Below are 22,705 nucleotides of genomic sequence, written 5' to 3' on the forward strand. Positions count from 1 at the left end.
AGCTTGCTTGGTGGTTATTATTTGATGATTTGTTGATCCAAACAAAGCTTACTTGAACCACATAAGCTTGGTTAAGTAATACGACGAATTTGAAAATGTGTTAAACACTCTGAGTTTAAAATTTAACAAATTCAGATTTATTCGTTTGTGTTGATAGGTGATATGTACTCTAATACCCATTACGAACAATTGAGTCTCATCGATGGACATACTCCAAGAGATTATTTGATTGGATTTCATTTCGCTGGATATTTTTGAATTATCAAAGCAAAATTAAAGATGGTTATCAGAAAACAAATATACACGTACTACAAATATAAATAACGATTCAAATAACATCGTTTATTCAATGTGCAAGAATAGCATTTATGTTATCATTGTTCACAGTGCCATAACTACCACAATCATTTGGAGCCTTGCGTTCTTTATGGGCAATAACACGGGAAACCGAACTGTGTTTTCTCATGCTTTTATATAATGGTCAATATGCCATGTCATGTCACCATCCATCATGCCATTAATCTGCTTCTTCTCACTAACATTTATCGATTAGACTATCAAAGAATCACACTTTTATTTGCTTGTCAATATCTACAAAATAAGATATAAAACGTAATATTATTGTGGAACCTAAAGTTACTTGTATTAAAAATTATTGTTAGTCGTAGTGCAATGTAAAACTGAAGTGCGCATCTAGACAAGCGGCTTTTGGCAGGCTGAAGACTAGATTTGCAACAATTCTATAATCTAATAGATCAGTCTTTCACCTACACAGTTATCTATTAAACTAAGACATATTCATATTTTTTATAGGAGTACAAATGTATTTCAGTAAAATAATTAAAGCAACCTAACGAGTTTGGAGCAACGACTTCTTGTTGCAGCCGCGAAAAGTTAGGTATGTAACTGTATGCATATATAAATTCTGTGACATACACATGTAATAGAATATATACACACAAAGCATTATTTTGTAGTTTGATTCTACGTGTATGTGGACCCAGTAATAAATAACTCAATATCCACCAAATAATTTGCAGTTTGACTATATAATATATGGACCCAATAATAACTCAATACAGTCTATACTCTCTCTTTTTATCTTTATTTTGCATGGACCCATAACTTATATATATATTTCATTTTGTTCTTGATAAAAGCTATATATATATATATTTCATTTTGTTCTTGATAAAAGCTATATATATATATATTTCATTTTGTTCTTGATAAAAGCTATCCACATAAATTTCATATTTACAATGGAATTTTTTTGGTTTTGTTCTTCTTGACTAGGCTGACGACATTCGACATTATCTGTTACCTACTTATTTGTGTTTGAAGCTGTGATTTTCTGTTTTTCTTCCTATGAGACTTAAAGTTTAGATTTTTAGTTTTGGTTTTAATTTATTTTGTTGTATAAATTTTTCAGAGTACTGAAAAAAATTCTAGAAAAATGTTTTCTGAAGCTAACATATTTGTTCTTATAATGTTTTAATTTCAGATTCAGTTTTAAAAATAAAAGCATGAATATTTTAAAAATGACTGTAAAAGTTCAAAAAAACAATCTATTCTTTTTTTTTTTGAAGATTATGTCTATGGTTCTTACAGCCTCTACCGATCTATGTTTTCGATCAGTGCTATAAAATACTACGTACAATATTCTTTTTTAGAGTCAAATTAAATTATATAAATATATATAAATCTCAGATATGTATTATATAAATAAATAAAAAATCAAATTATAGAATAATTTATTTTTACGGCTAAGAGAAAAGTAGTGGGAATAATTGGCCAAATGTGCTCTCTGACGACGATTCGTTGATCTAAGATCCTTGCACATGGCGGGCCCCGATTTGTCGGCCCAGTTTCGAGTTGATGGTAATGAATAATGATCATCATATTTTATGATATCATACCATAATACATCGTTTACTAATAACCAACATAAATGCCGCGCATTGTTTGTAGCTTTATAAAAGGCACCTCTTCACCTTATTTCTCTCTTACACTTTCTTTCTTCAAACTCCATAACAAAACAAAAAAAAAAACAGAGAGATCCATAATGTGCGACTCAGCTTCTCTTTCTCGTTGTTCCTCATACGAGACAGACTCTGAGATCTTCACCAGCTCCAGCTCATGCTCCTCCTACAGTGAATCTGAAGAAGAGTTCGAGAATGCTTTTGGTGGTGAGTCGCTGCAAGAAACCAAGAAGTTGGAGAAGAAGAAGAAGAGCAGTGTGTTGCTTGAAGGTTACGTTGTTGATGATTTGAAGAGGACAAAGAGTTTAACGGACGATGATCTCGAGGAGCTTAAAGGTTGTGTAGATCTCGGCTTTGGTTTCAACTACGAGGAGATTCCTGAGCTTTGTAATACTTTGCCTGCTCTTGAGCTTTGTTACTCGATGAGTCACAAGTTTATGGATCAAGATCATCACCACCACCATACTTCTTCCCCTGAGAAGATTGAATCTCCTATAGCTAGCTGGAAGATCTCTAGTCCTGGTAAAGCTCTAGTTTTCAAAAGCTTTTTTTAAACCTTTTGTTTACATTTCAAATATTTTTTTTTAGTTTTTTTTCTGATGATGTGAAAATGTGTGGAAAATAACAGGGGACAGTCCTGATGATGTCAAAGCAAGGTTGAAGTTTTGGGCACAAGCTGTGGCATGCACCGTAAGATTATGCACTTGAGATTTGGATTTTGAAGCATTCAAATGGGTGAGAGAAAGAAGACGATGAAACAACATAATTGCTGCATGCAGGAATGATGTCTCTTTATATTAGGCTGTTCTCTTTCAGCTTTTTATTTTTGAGACTGACCTGCTTGAAAGAAACACCCATTTGTTGTTGTATGAGCTATGTTCAGGGATGTATAAAAAAGCTTAGAGATTTTGCTAGGAAAATGTCTTGTAATGCTTTTTTTTAATAATAAAGATTTAATTCTTATTACAAACCTAACTGTTCCTAAAAGTTTGGCAAAAAAGTTGCATTCCAAGTTTCTAACTACAGATATATGTTCACATTCCACATTAGCTTTGTCTAATCTCTATATTACACTTCAACCTATGAGTTAGTTAGTTTCTTGTCTTACTCCATAGAGAGAAAGTGAGAGGCTATCTTTGGGGGCTAGCACATTGAACTTTTGTGCTTAAGCAGATGCCAATAGCTTCTCTGTCTTTGCAAAAAACAAACACGATAACTGTAGCAAGTGTGACAGAAACCTGAGAGACCAGTTCAATTCAATATAACATCAAGCAATAAAAAAAGTGGAATCATTTAAATCATCCGATCATGCTACATAGTGAAAAGATAGCTCTACTTCAAAGAGTGTCCAAACTTTAGTGAGAAGAAGCAACTTTCTCGCAGCCTTCGGATTCAGAATCATCTTCGGAGAAACTCGGGGGCTTAGGAGTGAGTCCTAGCGTCTTGAACATGAGTTGGTCCGCGTCAAAATCATTGTTGGGTGTTGTCAAAAGCTTCTCTCCTGTGAAGATGGAGTTTGCACCAGCGAGAAAACACAGGGCTTGCTCTGGCATCGAGAACCGGACTCTACCAGCAGATAGCCTCACCATTGCTTTTGGCATCACGATTCTTGCTGTTCCAATCATCCTGATCATCTCCCATATCTCAACCGGCTGTAGAACACACACAAAGTTTTTTTTTTCAAAGACTTTTATAACTAAGTAGCTCTGACTTGTACTGTGTCTTTCTAATTACCTTCTGGTCTTCAAGAGGAGTGCCTTTAACTGCAAGCAGAGCATTGATGGGAACACTCTCAGGGTGAGAAGGAAGTGTTGCCAATGTGTGTAACAAACCTACTCTGTCCTCTTCTGCCTCTCCAAGCCCTATTATTCCTCCTGTTTATCAGTATCAAGAAACCACTTGAGAACATGTTTTACTATTGGATCTATCAAAATCAAATGACTACTTCGAAAATCATGATTATAATGACCAAGATCTTGTTACATGTCAAAGTTACCTGAACAGACGTTGATACCAGCTTCACGCACATGGTCAAGAGTTTCAAGACGTTCGTCATAACTTCTTGTAGTGATGACATTGGGGTAGTACTCTCTCGAAGTATCAAGATTATGGTTGTAAGCAGTGAGGCCAGCTTTCTTTAGCTCTAACGCTTGCTGCTTCTCAATCATGCCCAATGTGCAGCAAACTTCCATCCCCATGCCTCTGTTGTAAAGTAAGAGCCCCCAAAAAAAAAATATTACAAAGTTACAGGACAAGAGACCATATTCAACATCATGTTCATTCATTCACGGATAAAACATTCTAAAATTGAAATCTCAAATTATAAGGAATTAAAAGTTCTCAATACCTAATCTCTTTGATGTAGTCAAGTATCTGGTTGAAATTGGTTTTGCGTCCTATTGTATCTCGCCACGCAGCACCCATGCAAAACCTTGTGCTACCAGCTTCTTTTGCCTAACGACACATAAACATTTGTTGATTCACATCATAACATCCTCAAAATGCTTCCATTAAAACAATGCCAGGATCCTAGATTGCTAGTTACCATCAAGCTTGATGATTTTTATAGTCTTAGATAGTAAAATGAGCTGCCACACAATGCATCTTAGACTCATTTGAACATTCCTCATGTTTCTTATTGAAACGTTGTGCTACAGAACATGCATTGAGTAAAAGAAGTCAGACAAGGAAACAGCGGACCTTCTTAGCAGCAACAATGACAGCGTCCTTGGACATGAGTCTTTGGGCCTTGACTCCAGTGTCATATCTGGAGGACTGAGGACAGTAAGAACAGTCCTCACTGCACCCTCCAGTCTTTATGGAGAGGAGAGTACACTGCTGCACTTCCCTGAAGTTATGAACATGCCTATGAACCTGTGCCTGAAAAACCAAAACACAATATCATTACCAAACTACCAAGTAACAGACAAAGAACAATGCCGACATTAATAAGCTCAGACAAGTTTCGTTGAATGTTCCGGCAGAAGCGTTTCAGTGAGATTCTAGCTCAAACTAAATAAAAAAAATAAAAAGTAATCGGACACTTTCCGACAGAAAGCCTAAAGCTTTGTACTCCACATGTCTGAATCAGAGGAGGTAGATAGCAACAAAGAGTGGAGAGAGAGAGAAAGGAGGGAACTTTACTCCGTGGAAGAGGAGGTCAAGAACAGGGGAGTCATAGACGGCTTTGATTTCATCTTTACTCCAGTCATTTCTTGGACCTTCACGGATCGTTCTTTCAGCTTCGGCTGAAGCTGCCGATGCAGAGGAGGAGTAAGAAGCACACTGACGAACAGAGACAGAATGTCTGAGTTGAGATCGAAATACAAATCGAGTAAGCATCATCTTCTCCCACTCTTTTCTTCCTCTTCTATCGATTTGCTGTGTTCTGTGATTTACTTGAGAGTCATCCCATGAGTGAGACACCTAACAACAAAACCAACCACCGTTGGAGTTTCCGCCTTCGATTTAAAAATGGGCCTCGTGTAGATGTTGTCCAAAAAAAATGCCTCGTGTAGATATTCTGTTGGGCCGAAACAGTAATTAACTGAACGACAGCGTTTAATTTTTAAATGTATTAAACCGGCCGGAGCAGCAGTGAGAGAAGAGAGTGCTCAAATGTTCAATGCGACGTTGTGTTGAATGATAACTGCGTCAGTTTATCTCTCCTCTGTTATAACGGCGGTCTATGTAAACTCTCTCATGTTGCACTTTCAAATTTTTTATTGCTCTGTTTTGGAATTGGTAAAAGAGTTTTTGTTGTGTTGGTGACGTTACTGGCGTACACGAATGGAGTTAAGACTTTGTTTGTTTCAAGTTTCGCACAAGTATGCCAACATTAAGAGCTCGGACTGGTCATACAAATTGTCAAGATATGTCCGAACATAACCGTATGATTCTAGGGTGAGCTCTCTCCCTGATCTCCAGATTTTTTTTTCGTTTCTTTACCTTATTTTATTTATTTTGTCTTTCAACTTTCTTAGAGGGGTAAATCTGTTTGAAACACATGTTACTGTAAACTAGTGAAAATATTATTTGTGGTGTTTTTTCATAACTGATGCCATTGGTGAACTGGAATAGTAAGCTTTTTTACTCGAGTCTCACTGTCAAAAATAATGCCATTGGTGAACTGGAATAGTAGTCTTTTTTACTCGGGTCTCACCGTCTCAATTGATAGTTATATACCATAATGCTACAATGAAAAGTATATAACGTGTCAACGTCTACGGATAAGTTAACCAAGAGTCTTTATTGTGAATTTAGAAACCAGATCTGCCCACTTTTGAATAAACGCCTAACTCGGTTATTTCAAGATAACAGAATAAAATATTCAAGAGAAGATATATTGTAGCTGCTTTAAATTTGGAGGAAGCCATGAGAAGACATCAGATCAAGACTGCCTCCAATCGTGATGAGAAGCTTTTATGATATAGGCATCATGCAAAAGGTTGCTCTGCTGTTTCTTATTAAAAACCAACAAGCACCCGTGTCTGACTTAATGCCATCCAATCAAAAACATTCACACCCAACAAAAAAAACTCAACAAGATTATAGCATAATTGTATCCAAGAGTATTGAATCATGAAAACATAGTGAAATTAGTTTCCATGGGTCTTCCTCTGGCAAATTAATCTAGGCTCCAAGCGGCAGTCAGGTCGCCATTAAAGTGGCGCCTGCTGTTGACTCGTTTAAAAATGGAGCCCTCTTTCTCTTACACCATACCAACAAACCATTACATAAACTCATAGATCTAACAAAGCAAAATCAAACCAGAAAAGATTACTCAAGAAGGAGATGGTGGATAATGGTTTTTATATACATATGAGAGTAGTGGCTAGAAGCAGAAACCCTAGCATTCGCAGCATGGACTCTTTACTGGACTTAATATAAGCCCAATATTTGGTGGCCCATTAAGTAATGAAACAAGCGATTGCTGAGTTGAACTGTTTAACGGTGTCTTGTGGACCGTTGGTTTAACTGGTTTTCTATTACAAGTTCGAACTTTGTCGGAAACTTGCCATATTTGTATTTTTTTACTCAACTTACCATATTTATTGTCGCAAATGTTCAATTTTAAAATTTAATTTTAAGTAAATTATTCATTCTTTCTGACGACTTAATTATTTTCCCTTTAATATTTTGAAATTTCACAATGTTATTATGTTGGTGAGTTTCTCCGATTCATCACAAAAAAAAACCAAAAATGTCGGAAGAGAAACAAAGCCCTAACCCGATCTACATAGTTCCCGATCTTCTAGAAGAAATTTTCCTTCGACTGCCCTTGAAATCAATCCTCAAATTCAAAACCATCTCGAAACAGTGGAGATCAATTCTGGAATCGGATAGCTTCGTTCAAAGGCGTAGGAGTGTTAAACAGAGCCGTAAAATCCTCGCTGCTTACAACTGCAATTGCGGCGGCAGACCATGTCTCCTCCCCGAGTCGCAGTTCCAAGGGGACGAAGAGATCGTCTATCTGCATTGCGATGCGGCACGACGGCCTATGTTGAGTTGCAACGGTTTGGTCTGTTTCCACGAACCAGATTATATCACCGTTTTGAATCCTTCGACTGGACAGAACCTGCGGTTTCATTCGTCCTCCCGGTTCAGAAACGGTAATCTAATATTCTTTTTTTTTCTTTTTTTTTTTGTCAAAGAGAAGTTAAAAATAGAAACTTTATGGAACAGGGTCAGACATGGTCATGGGGTTTGGTAGAGACAGAGTTACAGGAAGCTATATAGTAGTTAAGATGATTGTTGAACCCATGTTTGGCGATGATTGCGATGTTCTTGATGTTGAAAGTGGTGAATGGAAGAAACTGAAACGACCTCATTATGTGACTAGTTTGGAAAGACAATCAGTTTGTGTGAATGGATCGATATACTGGCTCTTTTCGGGTGAGGGGCTGTTACACATTGGGTCGGGTTACCATTTACTAGCCTTGGATCTTCACAAAGAAGAGTTCCACAGAGTCTCAGCTCCGGATACGTTGGTCACCCGGGACACCAAGATTGTGAACCTTGAGAACCGTCTAGCCGTAGCCAAAATAACGATCCCTGGGCCTGCACGTATACTAGAGATATGTAGCATGAATGCAGGAGAAGAGATATGGAGCAATACTTATGCCATAAATTTAGCTGGTATAACGGCGTCCAAGTGGTCCGTGTTCACGCCTGTGGCTGTTTCGGACCAAGGGAATCTTGTCCTTTATAATGATCGCAAGAGTTTGTTTAATGATCGCAAGAGTTTGTTTAAATATTATCCTGAGACATGTGAGCTTCGTTGTCTCTCCTCAGATAGTTGCGTTCATGTTCTATCTCCTTACCTAGAGAATATGGCTCCACTTTGATCAAAATCAGCACATCGTCTTGGTTATAAAACCAGGTCATCTAGATGCAGATTGTTTTCCAAAAGGGTTAAATTTGGGATCTTAGATATTATGTTTATCGCTCTAGTTATTGGTATAGTTTGTTATTTTTTGAGGGGTTCATTGAGTCTTGATGGAGTGAAGACAACAGTAACAAGGATACACAACTGGTGGACAGAAAGAAAGCAAATCGGCACATCAAAACGAACCAGATGTAGTCGGGTTTGAACTGGTTATTTTTATGTTCTGTTATTGTGTTATTTTCTGTTCTTCTTCTGTAAGCAATTTCTGTCTCCTTTTTGCTTTTTCCATTGCGTTAGTTGTGTTTTATTCTTAAAATTGTCTTCCTTGTTTGTAGGAACCCTTCTCCACCTTTGTATTTCTCTGTTATTTATAGGAATTGAGATGATTACGATTGTATTGAAAATCCAATTAATCTATGCCCATTAAAACAATAATATTTGTGTTTTCATTCACCATGTTGTTGAACCTCCTTATCATATTTGGTTGTGTAATAGAATGTCTTGCTACTTGTTACAGGTAGAGCAAAAAAGATATACGGTTTATGAGAATTAGGTTTGGCAGATTATGTATTCGAAAAGGGAAATTACAGACGATATATTAAGTATGCAAGTTCCATTATCCTGCTCATATTCATACATCTATGGTTGCTAAAGGTAGCGCTGTTAAATATCCACATCGACATAGACACAATCACACAATATCTCGCCCAGAACAAATTGTAGACTTTTGCATACTGGACAATGTGTCCTCCAATCAAAAATAAGAGAATCAAAAGCCTATGCAAATCTCTCTGAATCATGCACTCTTCCCGTTATCTTTGCTTATTCATACATATATATGGTTGCTATTACGTATATGATTACGGAGGGTAGTTGTTGAATAGCCACATCGATCAATAGCATTAGCAACCATAGATGCATGTCCAAATCAAATTGTAGATTTCTGTATTTTGAATCTTTATTATAAGTTTGTAACCATCACAATATTTCCTATAAAAAACTGTATGTTTATGAATTGAATCTTTAACGGAACCAACAATCTCTCTAAAACTGTGCCTATGTGTTCTATTGGTTAAGGAATACTTTCGTTTCTTATTTTGTGTGTGTGTGTGGTACTGGTATTCAAATAAAAATGAAAATGTCATGACTCCTTAAGACCTGGACATGAATCTACAATCTTTGCCAAACTTTCCAAGAGGGGAACAGTATTGCGAGTTATTTCATTGTGACTATTGCTCCTTTTTTCATCTCCTAACATTATTTTATTTTGTGACACTGTCACCCTTCTTGTCATGTGTATGTTATTCTTTATCTAGATCTGTTGACAATCAATATATACTCTTACTTTTACTTTTCTGCGAAATTATCTTCTTATCATAAGCATGTCCCAGTTAATTTCTAATTTAGGAAGAATGATACTTTCCGCTCGGATTCATTCTCACATCGAAATCTCCAAAACCGCCTCAGATGTGTCTTTTTCTTCTACTATTGACATTATAATACGTAAACTATAAACCTACTGAAAATAACGTGGACTAATTGGAACTTTTCATCCCAAAATTTTATAAATAATAAAACGCCTTAGGGTCTTTTAGACTTTTTTTTAATCGTCAACGTAATTAATTGCTTAACTTCTTTACTTGTGTATATTAAGATAGTACTAGTAGTTATAATATATCATGCCTTTGAACAAAAAAAAATCATACCTAAGACAACTCTAGCTAAGTCGTCATGCATTTCTTGGAAAGTTATAATTAAATTTAGTTACCACCCAAACAGTAGAAAAGGAAATTACCCCCACATCGTAGCATGTCTTCTTTTTACATTTTACATTACAAAAAAAGACTTCCTTTTACCGGTCTAGATATTTAATTACTTTTAAAAATGGGGAAAAAGATATCAATATGCATTAAATGCGATAAAAAAACTCTACAATCGACACACGAACATATAAAAGCAAAAACACACATGTTCTCTTCAACATTCTCTCCTCTGGTTTTGTTTCCCCAATATCCTCTCTATTTCTTTTGCCGATTTCTTATGTGTTTCAAACCGCTGGTGGTAGTGGTCGGTAGTAAGAAACAACATGTATCATGTTTTGTAAGCTAAGGCCCATGAAAAAGCCCATTATGATCAAAAGCGGAACAGATCGAATTCAAAAATCACAACATAGCTTATTCTCCGATTATGGTGCCATTAGGAGAAACCCACTGATTGGAGGAGACTTGTTTCTAGCAGAAGCTACTTCATATTTCTATTCTCTTGCTCGAGGTAGCATTTTCTGCTCTGACTACGAGCTCGAGTCCATGTTTCTGATGCTCGATTCGTAGTGAATGTGTACATATGTTGTGCAGAACTTAGAAACGAATTTTGTTTAGTTCGTAGTGTTCTTAAACCTATGTTAGGGTTTGTCTATAGATCTCAGCTTGTCTATCGATTTCGAGACCTTGATTCCTAAAGAAATTTGAATTCTCGTGATGGATTGAAACTAAACTTGTGAGGATTTTGATTTGTTTATGTGACAACGAGTTCATGTTTGCTCTTTTCTTTGTAATTTCTGTGTAACATATGCGTTTCAGATTCTAGATTTGTATCCCGGTGGATGTGTTTCTGATTCTAGATTCGTGTCCAGAACAGTGCGTTTCTACTTCTTAAACTTTGCATACAACTGTTTATTATTTTGGATTTGTATCCTACTTAGATGATGCTATACTGCTATATGTGAATTTTTGAGCTTCTAGGTTTATGATTTCTCATTTCTGATTTTTGCATGTTATTGTCATTTCCCAACATAGTATATACGGTCAAGTGTATAAAGAAGTTGTATCGTTAATCAGATAAGTAGCAACATGCTTCGATCTCTTTGAAGGTGAAAAAAAATAATAACTTTTAGTAACCAAAAACTCTGTGTACTTTATTACTAGTAGTAGATAAGAGAGATTATGAATGAAGTTGCCACATCACTGCCGAGTCATGACGTATAGAGAGAGGAGAGGCTATTATATGAAATGAAAAATGAAAGCTTTGTTAGAGCATGCCCATTAATGGTTCTTAAGGGGTTCATGGGCTCGGGTTCATAGGGCCGGAAGAGAAAAAAAAATAGAAAAATGGGCTAATTAGCGTGACCCGTCTCTTAGCGGTGATCCGTCCGTAGCCGAGTTCAAGGCACGTGTCGCGCTGAGATTGGGCCCGTGTTTTCGAGTTGAAGCGGAGTAATTCGCGAAACCTTTCATTTTCTTTTATTCCGCAAAAGCTAGGGTTTCTTTCTCGTCTAGGCGATTCAGAGGCGATTCTCGTGCGACGCCGATTCCCGGAGCTTTTCACCGTCAAATCGACGACGAACGGTTTCCTCCACGAGCTCAGGTTAGTATCTAGTAGAATCGCGGTTATTTTGAAGCGTTTTGGGCAGGGAAGGGTTGTCGGCGATTCTTAATCGATTTAGGGTTTTCGTAGTTGGGTTCAAAATCGTGTTGGGGCTTTCAATTAATCTTCATGCTGGGTTGTATTAACCGACTCATGGTTGGTTTGTCTGGGATTAAAAATTGATTTGGGGATTTAGGGTTATGGTTCGAAATTGATAAAGGGTTACGGTTCTTAATCCATTATATGGGTCTCGATAAAGGGTTTTTAATCGTCATGACGGGTTGATCTCATATTTTTCTATATACTTTGATGACTTTGATGACTTTGATGACTTTTCTTATTTTTTTTTGTGTCTGCTACAGATGGATCCCGCAGCAGAGAGAAGAGACATGAAGAGGAACATTGAGTACAACAACAGCTTGCAATATGTGGCTGATTCGGAGTACGGGATACCGACAAGGTGTTACTGTGGTGGGAGAATGATTGACGAGGTTCAGGGGAAGGAGGAGAGAGACACTCTTCCTGGGAAGCGCTTCTTCACATGCGTAAACTACCAGGTAATAATCTATGTTTCTGTTTATTTATGTTCTTTTTCTTATACTGATTTTGATGAATTGTTTTTTTTTATGGTTTAACCAAGGCTGATGGGCTCCATTATCGTCAGCCTTGGGTTCATGGTGTCCAGGAGGAGATCGAGAAGCTCACTAACCGCCTGCAGGCGGCTGAGAAGGTGATCAAGGAGGTGCCCATCCTCAGTCAACAGATTGAGTCACTTGAGGTAATATCTTCTCTCTTCATTGCATTGCTTATCTCTTTTGGTGTTTCATTAGTGAAGAAAACGTATTAACTCATTTTCTTTTTGTTGTTTACATGTCCAGGAACAGGTTAAGAGGCTCTCTGGCCAGGTGGATGTTCTCAGTGTGAAAGTCGCTGACCTGGAGATGGTCTGCTTCGATTGAAAAGCAAAGGTAAGACTCTTCTCTCCTCTCTATTTCAACTCCTCTCTCGAACAACCCTATCAACAACACTCTTCTCTCCAACAACACAATCAACAACAAGTATACTCTTTTCTCTATCACTCTTCTCTCTATCTCTCTTTCTCAAAATTTAAAATTTTTTGGATTGTTTCTTATATTAAACTTGTGAAGAATTTAATTTTTTTTCCAAAAAAGAATTGTTTCTTATTAAACTTGTGAATAATTTAATTTTTTTTTCCAAAAAAGAATTGTTTCTTATTAAACTTGTGAATAATTAATTTTTTTTTTCCAAAAAAGAATTGTTTCTTATTAAACTTGTGAATAATTAAGTTTTTTTCCGAATAAAATTTATGTTTCTTATTAAACTATTGAAGAATTTAATTTTTTTCCAAAAAAGAATTGTTTCTTATTAAACTTGTGAATAATTAATTTTTTTTTCCAAAAAAGAATTGTTTCTTATTAAACTTGTGAATAATTTAATTTTTTTTCCAATAAAATTTATGTTTCTTATTAAACTATTGAAGATTTATATTTTTCCATTTTGTTTTTGTATGAAGGAAGAAGTGTTCAAGTGATGTCTTTCTCATCAGATGATGCAGCAGATAAACTAATTGAAGATACGGTTGACCAACATGTTGATAATTTTATCGACCAACATGTTGATAATTTTATCGACCAACAAATTAACAAGCCGAAGAGACGAGCTTATATCGAAAGACATAGGGAGCAAGGCCACGAAGACCTTTGGAACGACTATTTCAGTGAAAATCCTACATACCCACCAGAAATGTTTAGGCGGCGTTTTCGAATGACGAAGCCATTGTTCCTTTCCATTGTCGATCGCCTGAGTAATGAAGTTCCATACTTTCGTCAAAGACGAAATGCTCACGGAAGGTACGGTCTATCTGCACTTCAAAAGTGTACTGCGGCTATACGTATGCTAGCATATGGTCAATCGGGAGATACGTATGACGAATATCTCCGACTTGGTGAGAGTACCGCACTTCTATGTTTGGAGAAGTTCAACGAAGCGATAATACAATTGTACGGAGATGAGTATCTACGAAAACCTACACCAGCTGATCTTCAACGATTACTCGATATCGGAGAGGTACGCGGTTTTCCGGGAATGATAGGCAGCATCGACTGTATGCATTGGGAGTGGAAAAACTGCCCAAGGTCTTGGAGAGGGCAGTACACACGAGGTCACGGAAAGCCGACCATTGTCTTAGAGGCTGTGGCATCACAGGATCTTTGGATATGGCACGCATTTTTCGGTTTACCAGGTACCCTCAACGATATTAATGTTCTCGATCGGTCACAAGTTTTTTCTGACATTATACAAGGTCGAGCTCCTAAAGTTAATTTCACGGTCAACGGCCACAATTATCGTATGGCGTACTACCTTACAGACGGAATCTATCCCAAATGGTCAACATTTATCCAATCCATCCCACTACCTCAAGGTCTTAAAGCTGAGCTTTTTGCTGAAAAACAAGAATCCGCCAGAAAAGATGTCGAACGTGCTTTCGGAGTTTTGCAATCGAGGTTTGCAATAGTAAAAAATCCTGCTCTACTATGGGACAAGGAAAAGATTGGAAAGATTATGAGAACTTGTGTCATACTACACAATATGATAGTAGAGAACGAACGAAACACATATATTCTGTCTGATACATCTGAGTTCGACTCGGGAGAATCAAGCAGGAGTTCACAGGTGGAAATCTCGCAACCTACGGACTCCCCTTCCAACTTCGTTAATAGGCATGGCATTCAAGCTCAAATTCGGGATCAACAGAAACATGATCGTTTGAAAGCCGATTTAGTTGAAAATATATGGCAAAAATATGGTAATCTAGATGAATAATCTTTGTATGTTTTTGAATTTCCATTGTATTAAATTAAAAAAAAATTTAAATTTAAAAAAAAAAAATTAATATTATTTTATTCTTATGAACCCTATTTTCGGGTTCACTAATGGAAGAACAAAATTAATACGGGTTCGTCACTATTCACGGACCCACATAAAAACAATAAAAATATCCCTATGAACCCCCCTTGGGGTTCACTAATGGGCATGCTCTTAGATCAAACAGATCATCCATCCTCTTTAGCTTAACCATCATGCATAGATTCCTTCTAAAGCTATCTTCTTCTTCTTTCACCAATCCATTGAGAAACTCTAAGCCTTTGATTCTCCCTCGTTTGCTTTCGTCAAGTCCTGTCACCGCCTCTGAGTCTCCTCCTCCCTCCCACCCTACCACTAATCGATTCCTTTCTCCATCTGGGTATCCTGATTCGTATCGAAAGTCGCGACCTTTCAGCTCAAATTCGCGGGTAAGATGTATCAGCAGCGAAGCGGGGAGAGAGTGTATAGAGTACGATGTTCTGATCATCGGAGCTGGGCCCGCAGGTCTATCTGCTGCTATACGGTTGAAACAGCTCTGTCTGGAGAAGAACACTGATCTCTCTGTATGCGTCGTTGAGAAAGGAGCTGAAGTTGGTCAGTTTCTCTTTCTTTAATTCTCTCTCTTTTATGTTGTCTCTTCATTAAGCTATGGAGTTTTTGGAATTATTACAGGAGGACACATAATTTCTGGAAATGTTTTTGAGCCTTTGGCATTAGATGAACTTCTCCCACATTGGAGACAAGAACAGGTTTGTTTCTTAAGACAAAGAAAAAACCAAAACTTTGTTTCGAAATCAATATGAAAAGGAAATGTCTTTTGTTGTTTCATGGTCTCTTCTGTTTTAGGCACCCATTGAGATCCCTGCTTCTTCTGATAAGTTCTGGTTTCTGACGAAGAACCGTGCAATCTCACTTCCTTCTCCCTTTGATAACAAGGGAAACTACGTTATTAGGTAGGTGTTAGACTTAACATTTTATAATTGGTTATGTCCATGGTTCAGATGTTTAGTGTTTGGTGGTGCTTGTATGTACAGTTTGAGCCAACTGGTGCGTTGGCTAGGAGGCAAAGCTGAGGAGCTTGGAATTGAGATATACCCTGGCTTTTCTGCTACTGAGGTAATAATATCTTTTGCTTCTACTTGTGTGTTTTGTTCTTGAAACCATTTAATTTTAAACGTTTATTTATCAGGTGTTGTACGATGCAAGTGATAAGGTTGTTGGGATCGCAACCAAAGATATGGGAATATCCAAAGATGGCTCCAAGAAGGAGACTTTCCAGCCTGGCGTAGACATAAAAGGTCGTTTTGTTTCCTTCTCTCTCTATCATCACTAATAGTAGCAAGTGTCTTGTGCTTAATAACATATGTCACTTTCCATACACAGGGCGAGTTACATTATTTGCAGAAGGATGCAGAGGATCACTATCCGAGGTCAGAAGAAGCGTTTTTGATTACAATATACACTCGATTTGCATCTGGTGCTGATGCTAACTAAGTTTCTTACTTCAACTTTGTGCAGAAAATCATCAAAAAGTATAAATTAAGAGAAGAGGTTAATGCACAGCATCAGACATATGCTTTGGGAATTAAGGAGGTAACCATTTTTATCCTTGATCTAGTATTAACCTCTCTCTATAACTTTTTTAATGGCTGATACTTTGAGCTCAATAGGTTTGGGAGATAGATGAAAGCAAGCATAACCCCGGAGAGGTTATTCACACTTTAGGCTGGCCCTTGGATCCTAAGACATACGGAGGTTCTTTCTTGTACCACATGAACGATAGACAGGTAAGTAATATTATCAATTGGTTGAGAAAAAATATTGTCTGCTTTCCTTCTAGTTGTGTCTTAATCAATCAGTTGAACCATAAACAGGTTGCGCTTGGCTTGGTTGTTGCCTTGAATTACAAAAACCCGTTCTTGAATCCATATGAGGAATTTCAGGTAATGTCAGTTTCTCATAACAACAAGAACTTTGCAAAGCAGTTCAGAACTAACAAGTTCGAACCTGCCCAATAGAAACTCAAGCACCATCCAGCCATTAAACGCATCTTGGAAGGTGGTACTGTGCTTCAGTATGGAGCTCGTACTTTAAATGAAGGTGGTTTTCAGGTGAGTTTAAAATCTTTTTTCCTTAAAGATATTAACCTGTACGTTGATATAGATTTTGTTTTGGCATGTTATGACATATTTGAACTTGGTGCTAGTAAAATTTCAGTCTATTCCATATCCAGTCTTTCCTGGAGGAGCAATAATTGGATGTTCAGCTGGTTTTCTCAATGTTCCCAAGATTAAAGGGACACATACCGCAATGAAATCAGGTTATTACAATACATCTTTGATAAAAATACTATTTCCATTATAGAACTTTCATTTTTAATTTCATCAAATATCTCATACAGGAATGCTAGCAGCAGAAGCTGCATTTGGTGCACTTCATGAAGGTTCAAACATGAACACATACTGGGACAACCTGAGGGATTCATGGGTGTGGAAGGAGCTCTACGCAGCTCGAAACTACCGTCCTGTTCGTAATATCAGCTCATATGGTTTTCTATCTAATTGAATTTTCCTGTTAGATAGATATGATCTTAATCTCATATAAACTGCAGGCATTTGAGTATGGGCTAATCCCTGGCTTGGCTGTGAGTGCTATGGAACAGTAAGATTCTCTTCTTTTTTCCGGTGTTCTATATGATCATATCCTCTTTGTTATGAGTGATCTGTTTATGTTTCATTATTGCAGCTATGTACTGAAAGGAAAGGTCCCTTTCACCTTGAAGCATGGGAAAGCAGACCACGAAGCAACAGATGTAAGTAACACAAACACTTAAGAGACTTGTTTAGTCAGACAAAGAAAAAACAGAACTGAAGTTGGGATATACTGTATATCTTTTTATTGCAGCTTGCTCGGAAATGCAAGCCAATTGAGTATCCAAAGCCAGATGGTGTTTTGTCATTTGACGTGCCAACGTCTTTGTACAGGTTCGTATTTTTACCATCTTTACAATGTAAAATGTATTCCTCTTATGGTATTTTTTATTGAGGAGTGGCTTTACCTCTTGAAATGATGATGATAACAGGAGTAATACCAATCATGATCATGATCAGCCATCTCATTTGCGATTGAAGGATCCAAAGATTCCAGAAAAGGTAAACTTACCAGAGTATGCTGCACCAGAGTCACGTTACTGCCCAGCCCGTGTATACGAGTAATGACTTCCCTTTCTCCCTCTTCATATGCAGTTTATCTATAGATTAAGAGACTTCCTTGAACAAGATACTAATAATTGTTTTGCGTTTTGATTCAAACCATGAAAAATAGATATGTGGAAGATGAAGAGGGTAAGCCGAAACTGCAGATCAACGCTCAGAACTGTTTGCACTGCAAGGTATGGTATGGGCATCACTTTATCTTCTTTGTGTTTCAAGAATGCTTATTCGCGTTTGTTTTGGCGTTTCTATCTAAAAGGCATGTGACATCAAAGATCCAAAGCAAAACATAGAGTGGACAGTACCTGAAGGTGGTGGAGGCCCTGCTTATTCCCTAATGTAGTAGTCCTCAACACTTGCTTTTACCACATCCCCATAAAATAATTGAGACTCAAAGGCAAAACCATATTATGTTTTCAGCTTTCAGTGATAGAAAAATGTATGTAAGCATCATTAGTGTTTCGCTTGTTGTAAACTTTAATTTGGACATTAATGGGAACTCATCAGAATAAGTGAAGAAAAGGGAATTCAAAATCATACTCATGCATCCAAATGTCATTACATAACTTGTTTTTGAAGCTCAACATGTCCTAGATTTCTTAAACAATGTGTTGCACGCACTTAACCTTATCATGGTAAAAAATAAATGACAAGAAATAAAATTAAAGCACATGTGTGGGTTTCGTGACAAAAAAAAAAAAAGCACATGTGTGGGTTAAGCTCATGTAAAGACTTAAAAGACCTTTTTCGATTTTTAAATTTTCTTTTTATTCTCAACACACCGGAGCAGAGCACCACAACGGTGAGTCTCTTAGTAACTCAGTGAGATCATGCATAGGCTCGTTCCTCGATATGGGTATCCTAATTCCGCCGAGTTGTTGCGAAAGTCGCGAGCTTTAAGTGCAAATTCGAAGACTTTAGCTGTAAACAGGAGTAGTAGATATGTCAGCAACGAAGCAGCAAGAGAGTCGACACATTACGATGTTGTTGAGATTACCCCACATTGGAGACAAGAACAGGTTTGTGTTCTGTCTCAAATGTATGTTTCTTCATTGTCCTAACCTCTGTTTTGTCGTTGTTCTTTCTTATTTTTTGTTTAGAGCTGCGTTGTTGGAGATAGAGGAGATAAACACTTTCACTTGCCACCGTATAAGAACGGGCCAGACAATGATGTCTACTTGTGCAACAGTTACATAAATGCTCATTTTGAGAAGGGAGACTCAGTCTCTGCGCGTAACCTGTTCGACGAAATGACTCAGAGGAACTCTGTCACATGGGCATGCGTTGTTTCAGGGTATAACCGTAACGGAGAACACAAGGAAGCCTTATTATTCTTTAGAAACATGATCGAAGAAGGAGTTTTCTCGAACCCATACGCTTTCGCTAGCGCCCTTAAAGCTTGTCAGGAGTTAGAAGATTCTGTGGGGAAGCTTTTCGGGAGACAGCTCCACGGCCTAATGTTCAAACTCTCCTATGCATTCAACGCAGTAGCTTCGAATGTCCTCATATCAATGTACTGGAAATGCATAGGGTCTCTCAGTTCTGCTCTTCGTGTTTTCGATGACATTCAAGTGAAAAACTCTGTATCGTGGAACTCCATCATATCTGTGTACTCAGGTGCTGGGGATTTGAGATCTGCGTTTAAGATGTTCTCTAGCATGCAGTGTGATGGTTCTAGACCAACCGAGTACACTTTCGGTAGTCTTGTAACTGCTGCTTGTTCTTTGACTCAACCAGATGTTAGTTTGCTTAAGCAGATCATGTGCGCTATCCAGAAATCTGGTTTTCTCTCTGATCTTTTCGTTGGAAGTGGGTTGGTGAGTGCGTTTGCGAAGTCTGGTTCGTTGAGTTACGCTAGGAAGGTTTTTAATCAGATGGAAACAAGAAACGCGGTTACATTGAACGGTTTAATGGTTGGTCTGGTGCGGCAGAAACGGGGAGAAGAAGCGACTAAGCTATTTATGGATATGAAAAGCAGGATTGATGTTAGTCCTGAGTCATACGTGAATCTCCTGAGCTCGTTTCCTGAGTATTATTATCTAGCTGAGGAAGTAGGTCTGAGGAAAGGCAGAGAGGTTCATGGACATGTGATAACAACTGGCTTAGTTGATTTCATGGTCGGCATTGGGAATGGCCTTGTTAATATGTATGCTAAGTGCGGCTCCATAGACGACGCTAGACGTGTTTTCCGTTTCATGATGGAGAAAGATTCTGTCTCCTGGAACTCCATGATCACTGGTCTTGACCAAAACGGTTGTTTTCAAGAAGCTTTGGAACGCTACCAAAGTATGAGACGGCATGAAATCTTGCCTGGAACTTTCACGCTGATTAGCTCGCTAAGCTCGTGCGCGAGCTTGAAGTGGGGTAAAGTAGGACAGCAGATTCATGGAGAAAGCCTCAGATTGGGGCTTGATTTGAACGTTTCGGTTTCAAATGCGCTTATCACACTGTACGCAGAGACTGGCTATGTGAAAGAATGTCGTAGGATATTTTCCTTCATGTCAGAGCGTGATCAGGTGTCTTGGAACTCCATGATAGGTGCTTTAGCCAGTTCAGAAGGGTCAGTACCTGAAGCCGTGGCATGTTTCATGAATGCCCTACGTGCTGGACAAAAACTTAACAGAATAACCTTTTCAAGCGTTCTTTCAGCTGTGTCATCTCTTTCATTCGGTGAACTCGGTAAGCAGATACATGCGCTAGCGTTAAAGTACAGTATCACAGACGAAGCAACCATTGAGAATGCGCTTATAGCTTGTTATGGGAAGTGTGAGGAGATGGAGGAGTGCGAGAAGATATTTTCTAGAATGTCAGAGAGAAGAGATGATGTAACTTGGAACTCGATGATCTCTGGTTATATACATAACGAGCTACTTCCCAAGGCCTTGGACTTGGTATGTTTTATGCTGCAGAGAGGTCAGAGGTTGGATAATTTCATGTACGCGACGGTTCTCAGCGCGTTTGCTTCGGTTGCGACGCTAGAGCGTGGGATGGAAGTGCATGCTTGCTCGGTGAGAGCTTGTTTAGAATCCGATGTGGTGGTTGGGAGTGCACTCGTTGACATGTACTCCAAATGTGGTAGACTAGATTATGCTTTGAGGTTTTTCAACGCGATGCCTGTGAAGAACTCATATTCTTGGAACTCGATGATCTCTGGCTATGCACGGCATGGGCAAGGAGAAGAAGCTTTGAAGCTTTTTGAGAATATGAAGCTCGATGGCAAGACACCACCTGATCACGTTACATTCGTGGGAGTCTTGTCAGCTTGTAGCCACGCGGGTTTGGTTAAAGAAGGGTTTAAACATTTCCAGTCTATGAGTGATTCCTATGGCTTAGCTCCAAGGATTGAACATTTCTCATGTATGGCTGACTTGCTAGGCCGTGCAGGTGAGCTAGATAAGTTGGAAAGTTTCATCGATAAAATGCCGATGAAGCCTAATGTTCTCATATGGAGGACAGTGCTCGGCGCTTGTTGCAGAGCAAATGGTCGTAAAGCAGAGCTAGGGAGGAAGGCAGCAGAAATGCTTTTTCAAATGGAACCAGAAAACGCTGTAAACTATGTGTTACTTGGTAACATGTATGCTGCTGGAGGAAGGTGGGAAGATCTAGTATTGGCGAGAAAGAAGATGAAAGATGCAGAGGTGAAAAAGGAAGCTGGTTACAGTTGGGTCACCATGAAAGATGGAGTTCATATGTTTGCAGCTGGTGATAAGTCACATCCAGACGCTGAGTTGATCTACGAGAAGCTCAAGGAGCTCAACAGAAAGATGAGGGACGCAGGTTATGTGCCGCAGACAGGATTCGCCTTGTATGATCTAGAGCAAGAGAACAAGGAAGAGATACTGAGCTATCACAGTGAGAAGCTCGCTGTAGCTTTTGTTCTCACGACACAGAGAAACTCTACACTGCCAATCAGAATAATGAAGAACCTTAGAGTTTGCGGTGATTGTCACTCTGCTTTCAAGTATATATCAAAGATCGAAGGGAGACAGATTGTTCTAAGAGATTCAAACAGGTTTCATCATTTTCAAGACGGTGAATGCTCATGTAAAGATTTCTGGTGATTCCATGAGAGGTAAGAAGACCATCAACCTCAAATCAAAGATTATTTCCAACATTTTGTTCATATACAGTCCTGTTTATTTTTTCAGGTGATTCAGCACTTATTCACTCAAACCATTGTTCTTTCTGCTACTGGAAAGGAAAGTAGAGATGCATCAAAGCACTGAGTTACATACAATATGTGCGTTTCCTTTCTGTTAAAAGTTGAGAATTCATTATACGCATTTAATTTATACAAATAGCCTTTGATTTTGTTTGGCAAGTTAATATCATTTTTCTCTATTGTTGAAAAGATGAGTGGAGGAGCTCATATGATGGTCAGACCAATCATGCGCAAAATGATTGATTCATATGATCAACCATCTCAGTTGGCGCTTGTGATATCCCAAGATTCCAGAAAAAGTAATCTTTCCACTGTATGCCACTTTACTCACACTAGCCAGTGCGTTACGAGTTGTAACTTTCATTTCTATCTCTCTTCATATGCAATTTGTTGTATAGATTAACTTCCTTGAACAAGACAGTCACCCTCGTTTGTGAATTGGTCAAAAAGGTATGTCGAAGATGAGGAGAGTAAGCTATTTATTTTGAAGGCATGTGAAGATCCAGAGCAGATCATAGAGTGTACAGGTGCCTGAAAGTGGTGTAGGCATTGCGTATTTACTCATGTAGTCCCCAAGATTCACTTTATGGTACTCAGCATGACAATATTTTTCCACCTTTTCTTATCATAAAACTGCATGTAAGTAACTAGTGTTTCGTTTGTTATAAAGGTGTTGTATGTTAATTTCATTTGGCGTTAATGGGTACAAGAG

The 22,705-nt window shown here is 38.1% G+C and overlaps 6 protein-coding genes across 13 annotated transcripts; 5 read left to right on the top strand and 1 right to left on the bottom strand.

The window, feature by feature from the left end:
- Positions 1–1,979: 1,979 nt before the first annotated feature.
- On the top strand, positions 1,980–2,952 carry LOC108807178 (uncharacterized). Its single transcript, XM_018579436.2, has 2 exons — positions 1,980–2,504; positions 2,611–2,952. The coding sequence occupies exons 1-2, from the start codon at positions 2,066–2,068 to the stop codon at positions 2,688–2,690; spliced, it is 519 nt and encodes a 172-aa protein (XP_018434938.1). The 5' UTR covers positions 1,980–2,065; the 3' UTR covers positions 2,691–2,952.
- A 238-nt stretch (positions 2,953–3,190) lies between these two features.
- LOC108806463 (biotin synthase, mitochondrial) lies at positions 3,191–5,402 on the bottom strand. Its single transcript, XM_018578587.2, has 6 exons — positions 5,127–5,402; positions 4,683–4,862; positions 4,330–4,436; positions 3,979–4,184; positions 3,717–3,856; positions 3,191–3,634 (listed from the first exon to the last, which is right to left on the bottom strand). The coding sequence occupies exons 1-6, from the start codon at positions 5,325–5,327 to the stop codon at positions 3,338–3,340; spliced, it is 1,131 nt and encodes a 376-aa protein (XP_018434089.1). The 5' UTR covers positions 5,328–5,402; the 3' UTR covers positions 3,191–3,337.
- Positions 5,403–7,122: 1,720 nt separating this feature from the next.
- On the top strand, positions 7,123–8,767 carry LOC108809772 (F-box/LRR-repeat protein At2g43260). The gene is made up of 2 exons (XM_018581916.2): positions 7,123–7,594; positions 7,668–8,767. Exons 1-2 carry the CDS (start codon positions 7,186–7,188, stop codon positions 8,327–8,329), a joined length of 1,071 nt encoding a protein of 356 aa, XP_018437418.2. The 5' UTR covers positions 7,123–7,185; the 3' UTR covers positions 8,330–8,767.
- Positions 8,768–10,578: 1,811 nt separating this feature from the next.
- Positions 10,579–14,769, top strand: LOC108813812 (uncharacterized). Of its 2 annotated transcripts, XM_018586480.2 has the most exons (5): positions 10,579–11,733; positions 12,096–12,290; positions 12,374–12,511; positions 12,612–12,701; positions 13,268–13,392. In XM_018586480.2, exons 2-4 carry the CDS (start codon positions 12,096–12,098, stop codon positions 12,690–12,692), a joined length of 414 nt encoding a protein of 137 aa, XP_018441982.1. In that variant the 5' UTR covers positions 10,579–11,733; the 3' UTR covers positions 12,693–12,701; positions 13,268–13,392. The 2 variants fall into 2 exon arrangements, with proteins under 2 accessions (XP_018441982.1, XP_056845996.1); XM_056990016.1 differs by lacking the exons at positions 10,579–11,733; positions 12,096–12,290 and having other exon boundaries at positions 12,472–12,511; positions 13,268–14,769.
- Positions 14,770–14,773: 4 nt separating this feature from the next.
- LOC108813811 (electron transfer flavoprotein-ubiquinone oxidoreductase, mitochondrial) lies at positions 14,774–18,368 on the top strand. 2 transcript variants are annotated; one of them, XM_018586478.2, is made up of 18 exons: positions 14,774–15,213; positions 15,292–15,368; positions 15,466–15,572; positions 15,654–15,735; positions 15,809–15,917; positions 16,003–16,049; positions 16,138–16,212; positions 16,290–16,406; positions 16,494–16,562; positions 16,638–16,730; positions 16,837–16,939; positions 17,021–17,145; positions 17,231–17,280; positions 17,365–17,431; positions 17,524–17,603; positions 17,702–17,830; positions 17,944–18,015; positions 18,091–18,368. In XM_018586478.2, the coding sequence occupies exons 1-18, from the start codon at positions 14,835–14,837 to the stop codon at positions 18,122–18,124; spliced, it is 1,815 nt and encodes a 604-aa protein (XP_018441980.1). In that variant the 5' UTR covers positions 14,774–14,834; the 3' UTR covers positions 18,125–18,368. The 2 variants fall into 2 exon arrangements, with proteins under 2 accessions (XP_018441980.1, XP_018441979.1); XM_018586477.2 differs by having other exon boundaries at positions 14,775–15,213; positions 17,944–18,010.
- A 221-nt stretch (positions 18,369–18,589) lies between these two features.
- Positions 18,590–22,682, top strand: LOC108811830 (putative pentatricopeptide repeat-containing protein At5g09950). 6 transcript variants are annotated; one of them, XM_018583932.2, is made up of 5 exons: positions 18,590–18,850; positions 18,932–21,903; positions 21,980–22,071; positions 22,184–22,346; positions 22,444–22,682. In XM_018583932.2, the coding sequence occupies exons 1-2, from the start codon at positions 18,662–18,664 to the stop codon at positions 21,890–21,892; spliced, it is 3,150 nt and encodes a 1,049-aa protein (XP_018439434.1). In that variant the 5' UTR covers positions 18,590–18,661; the 3' UTR covers positions 21,893–21,903; positions 21,980–22,071; positions 22,184–22,346; positions 22,444–22,682. The 6 variants fall into 6 exon arrangements, with proteins under 6 accessions (XP_018439434.1, XP_018439432.1, XP_018439435.1 ...); XM_018583930.2 differs by having other exon boundaries at positions 22,184–22,332; XM_018583933.2 differs by having other exon boundaries at positions 22,184–22,306.
- Positions 22,683–22,705: the final 23 nt, after the last annotated feature.

This window comes from Raphanus sativus, chromosome 6, assembly GCF_000801105.2.
Source record: "Raphanus sativus cultivar WK10039 chromosome 6, ASM80110v3, whole genome shotgun sequence".
NCBI classification, from domain to species: Eukaryota; Viridiplantae; Streptophyta; class Magnoliopsida; order Brassicales; family Brassicaceae; genus Raphanus; species Raphanus sativus.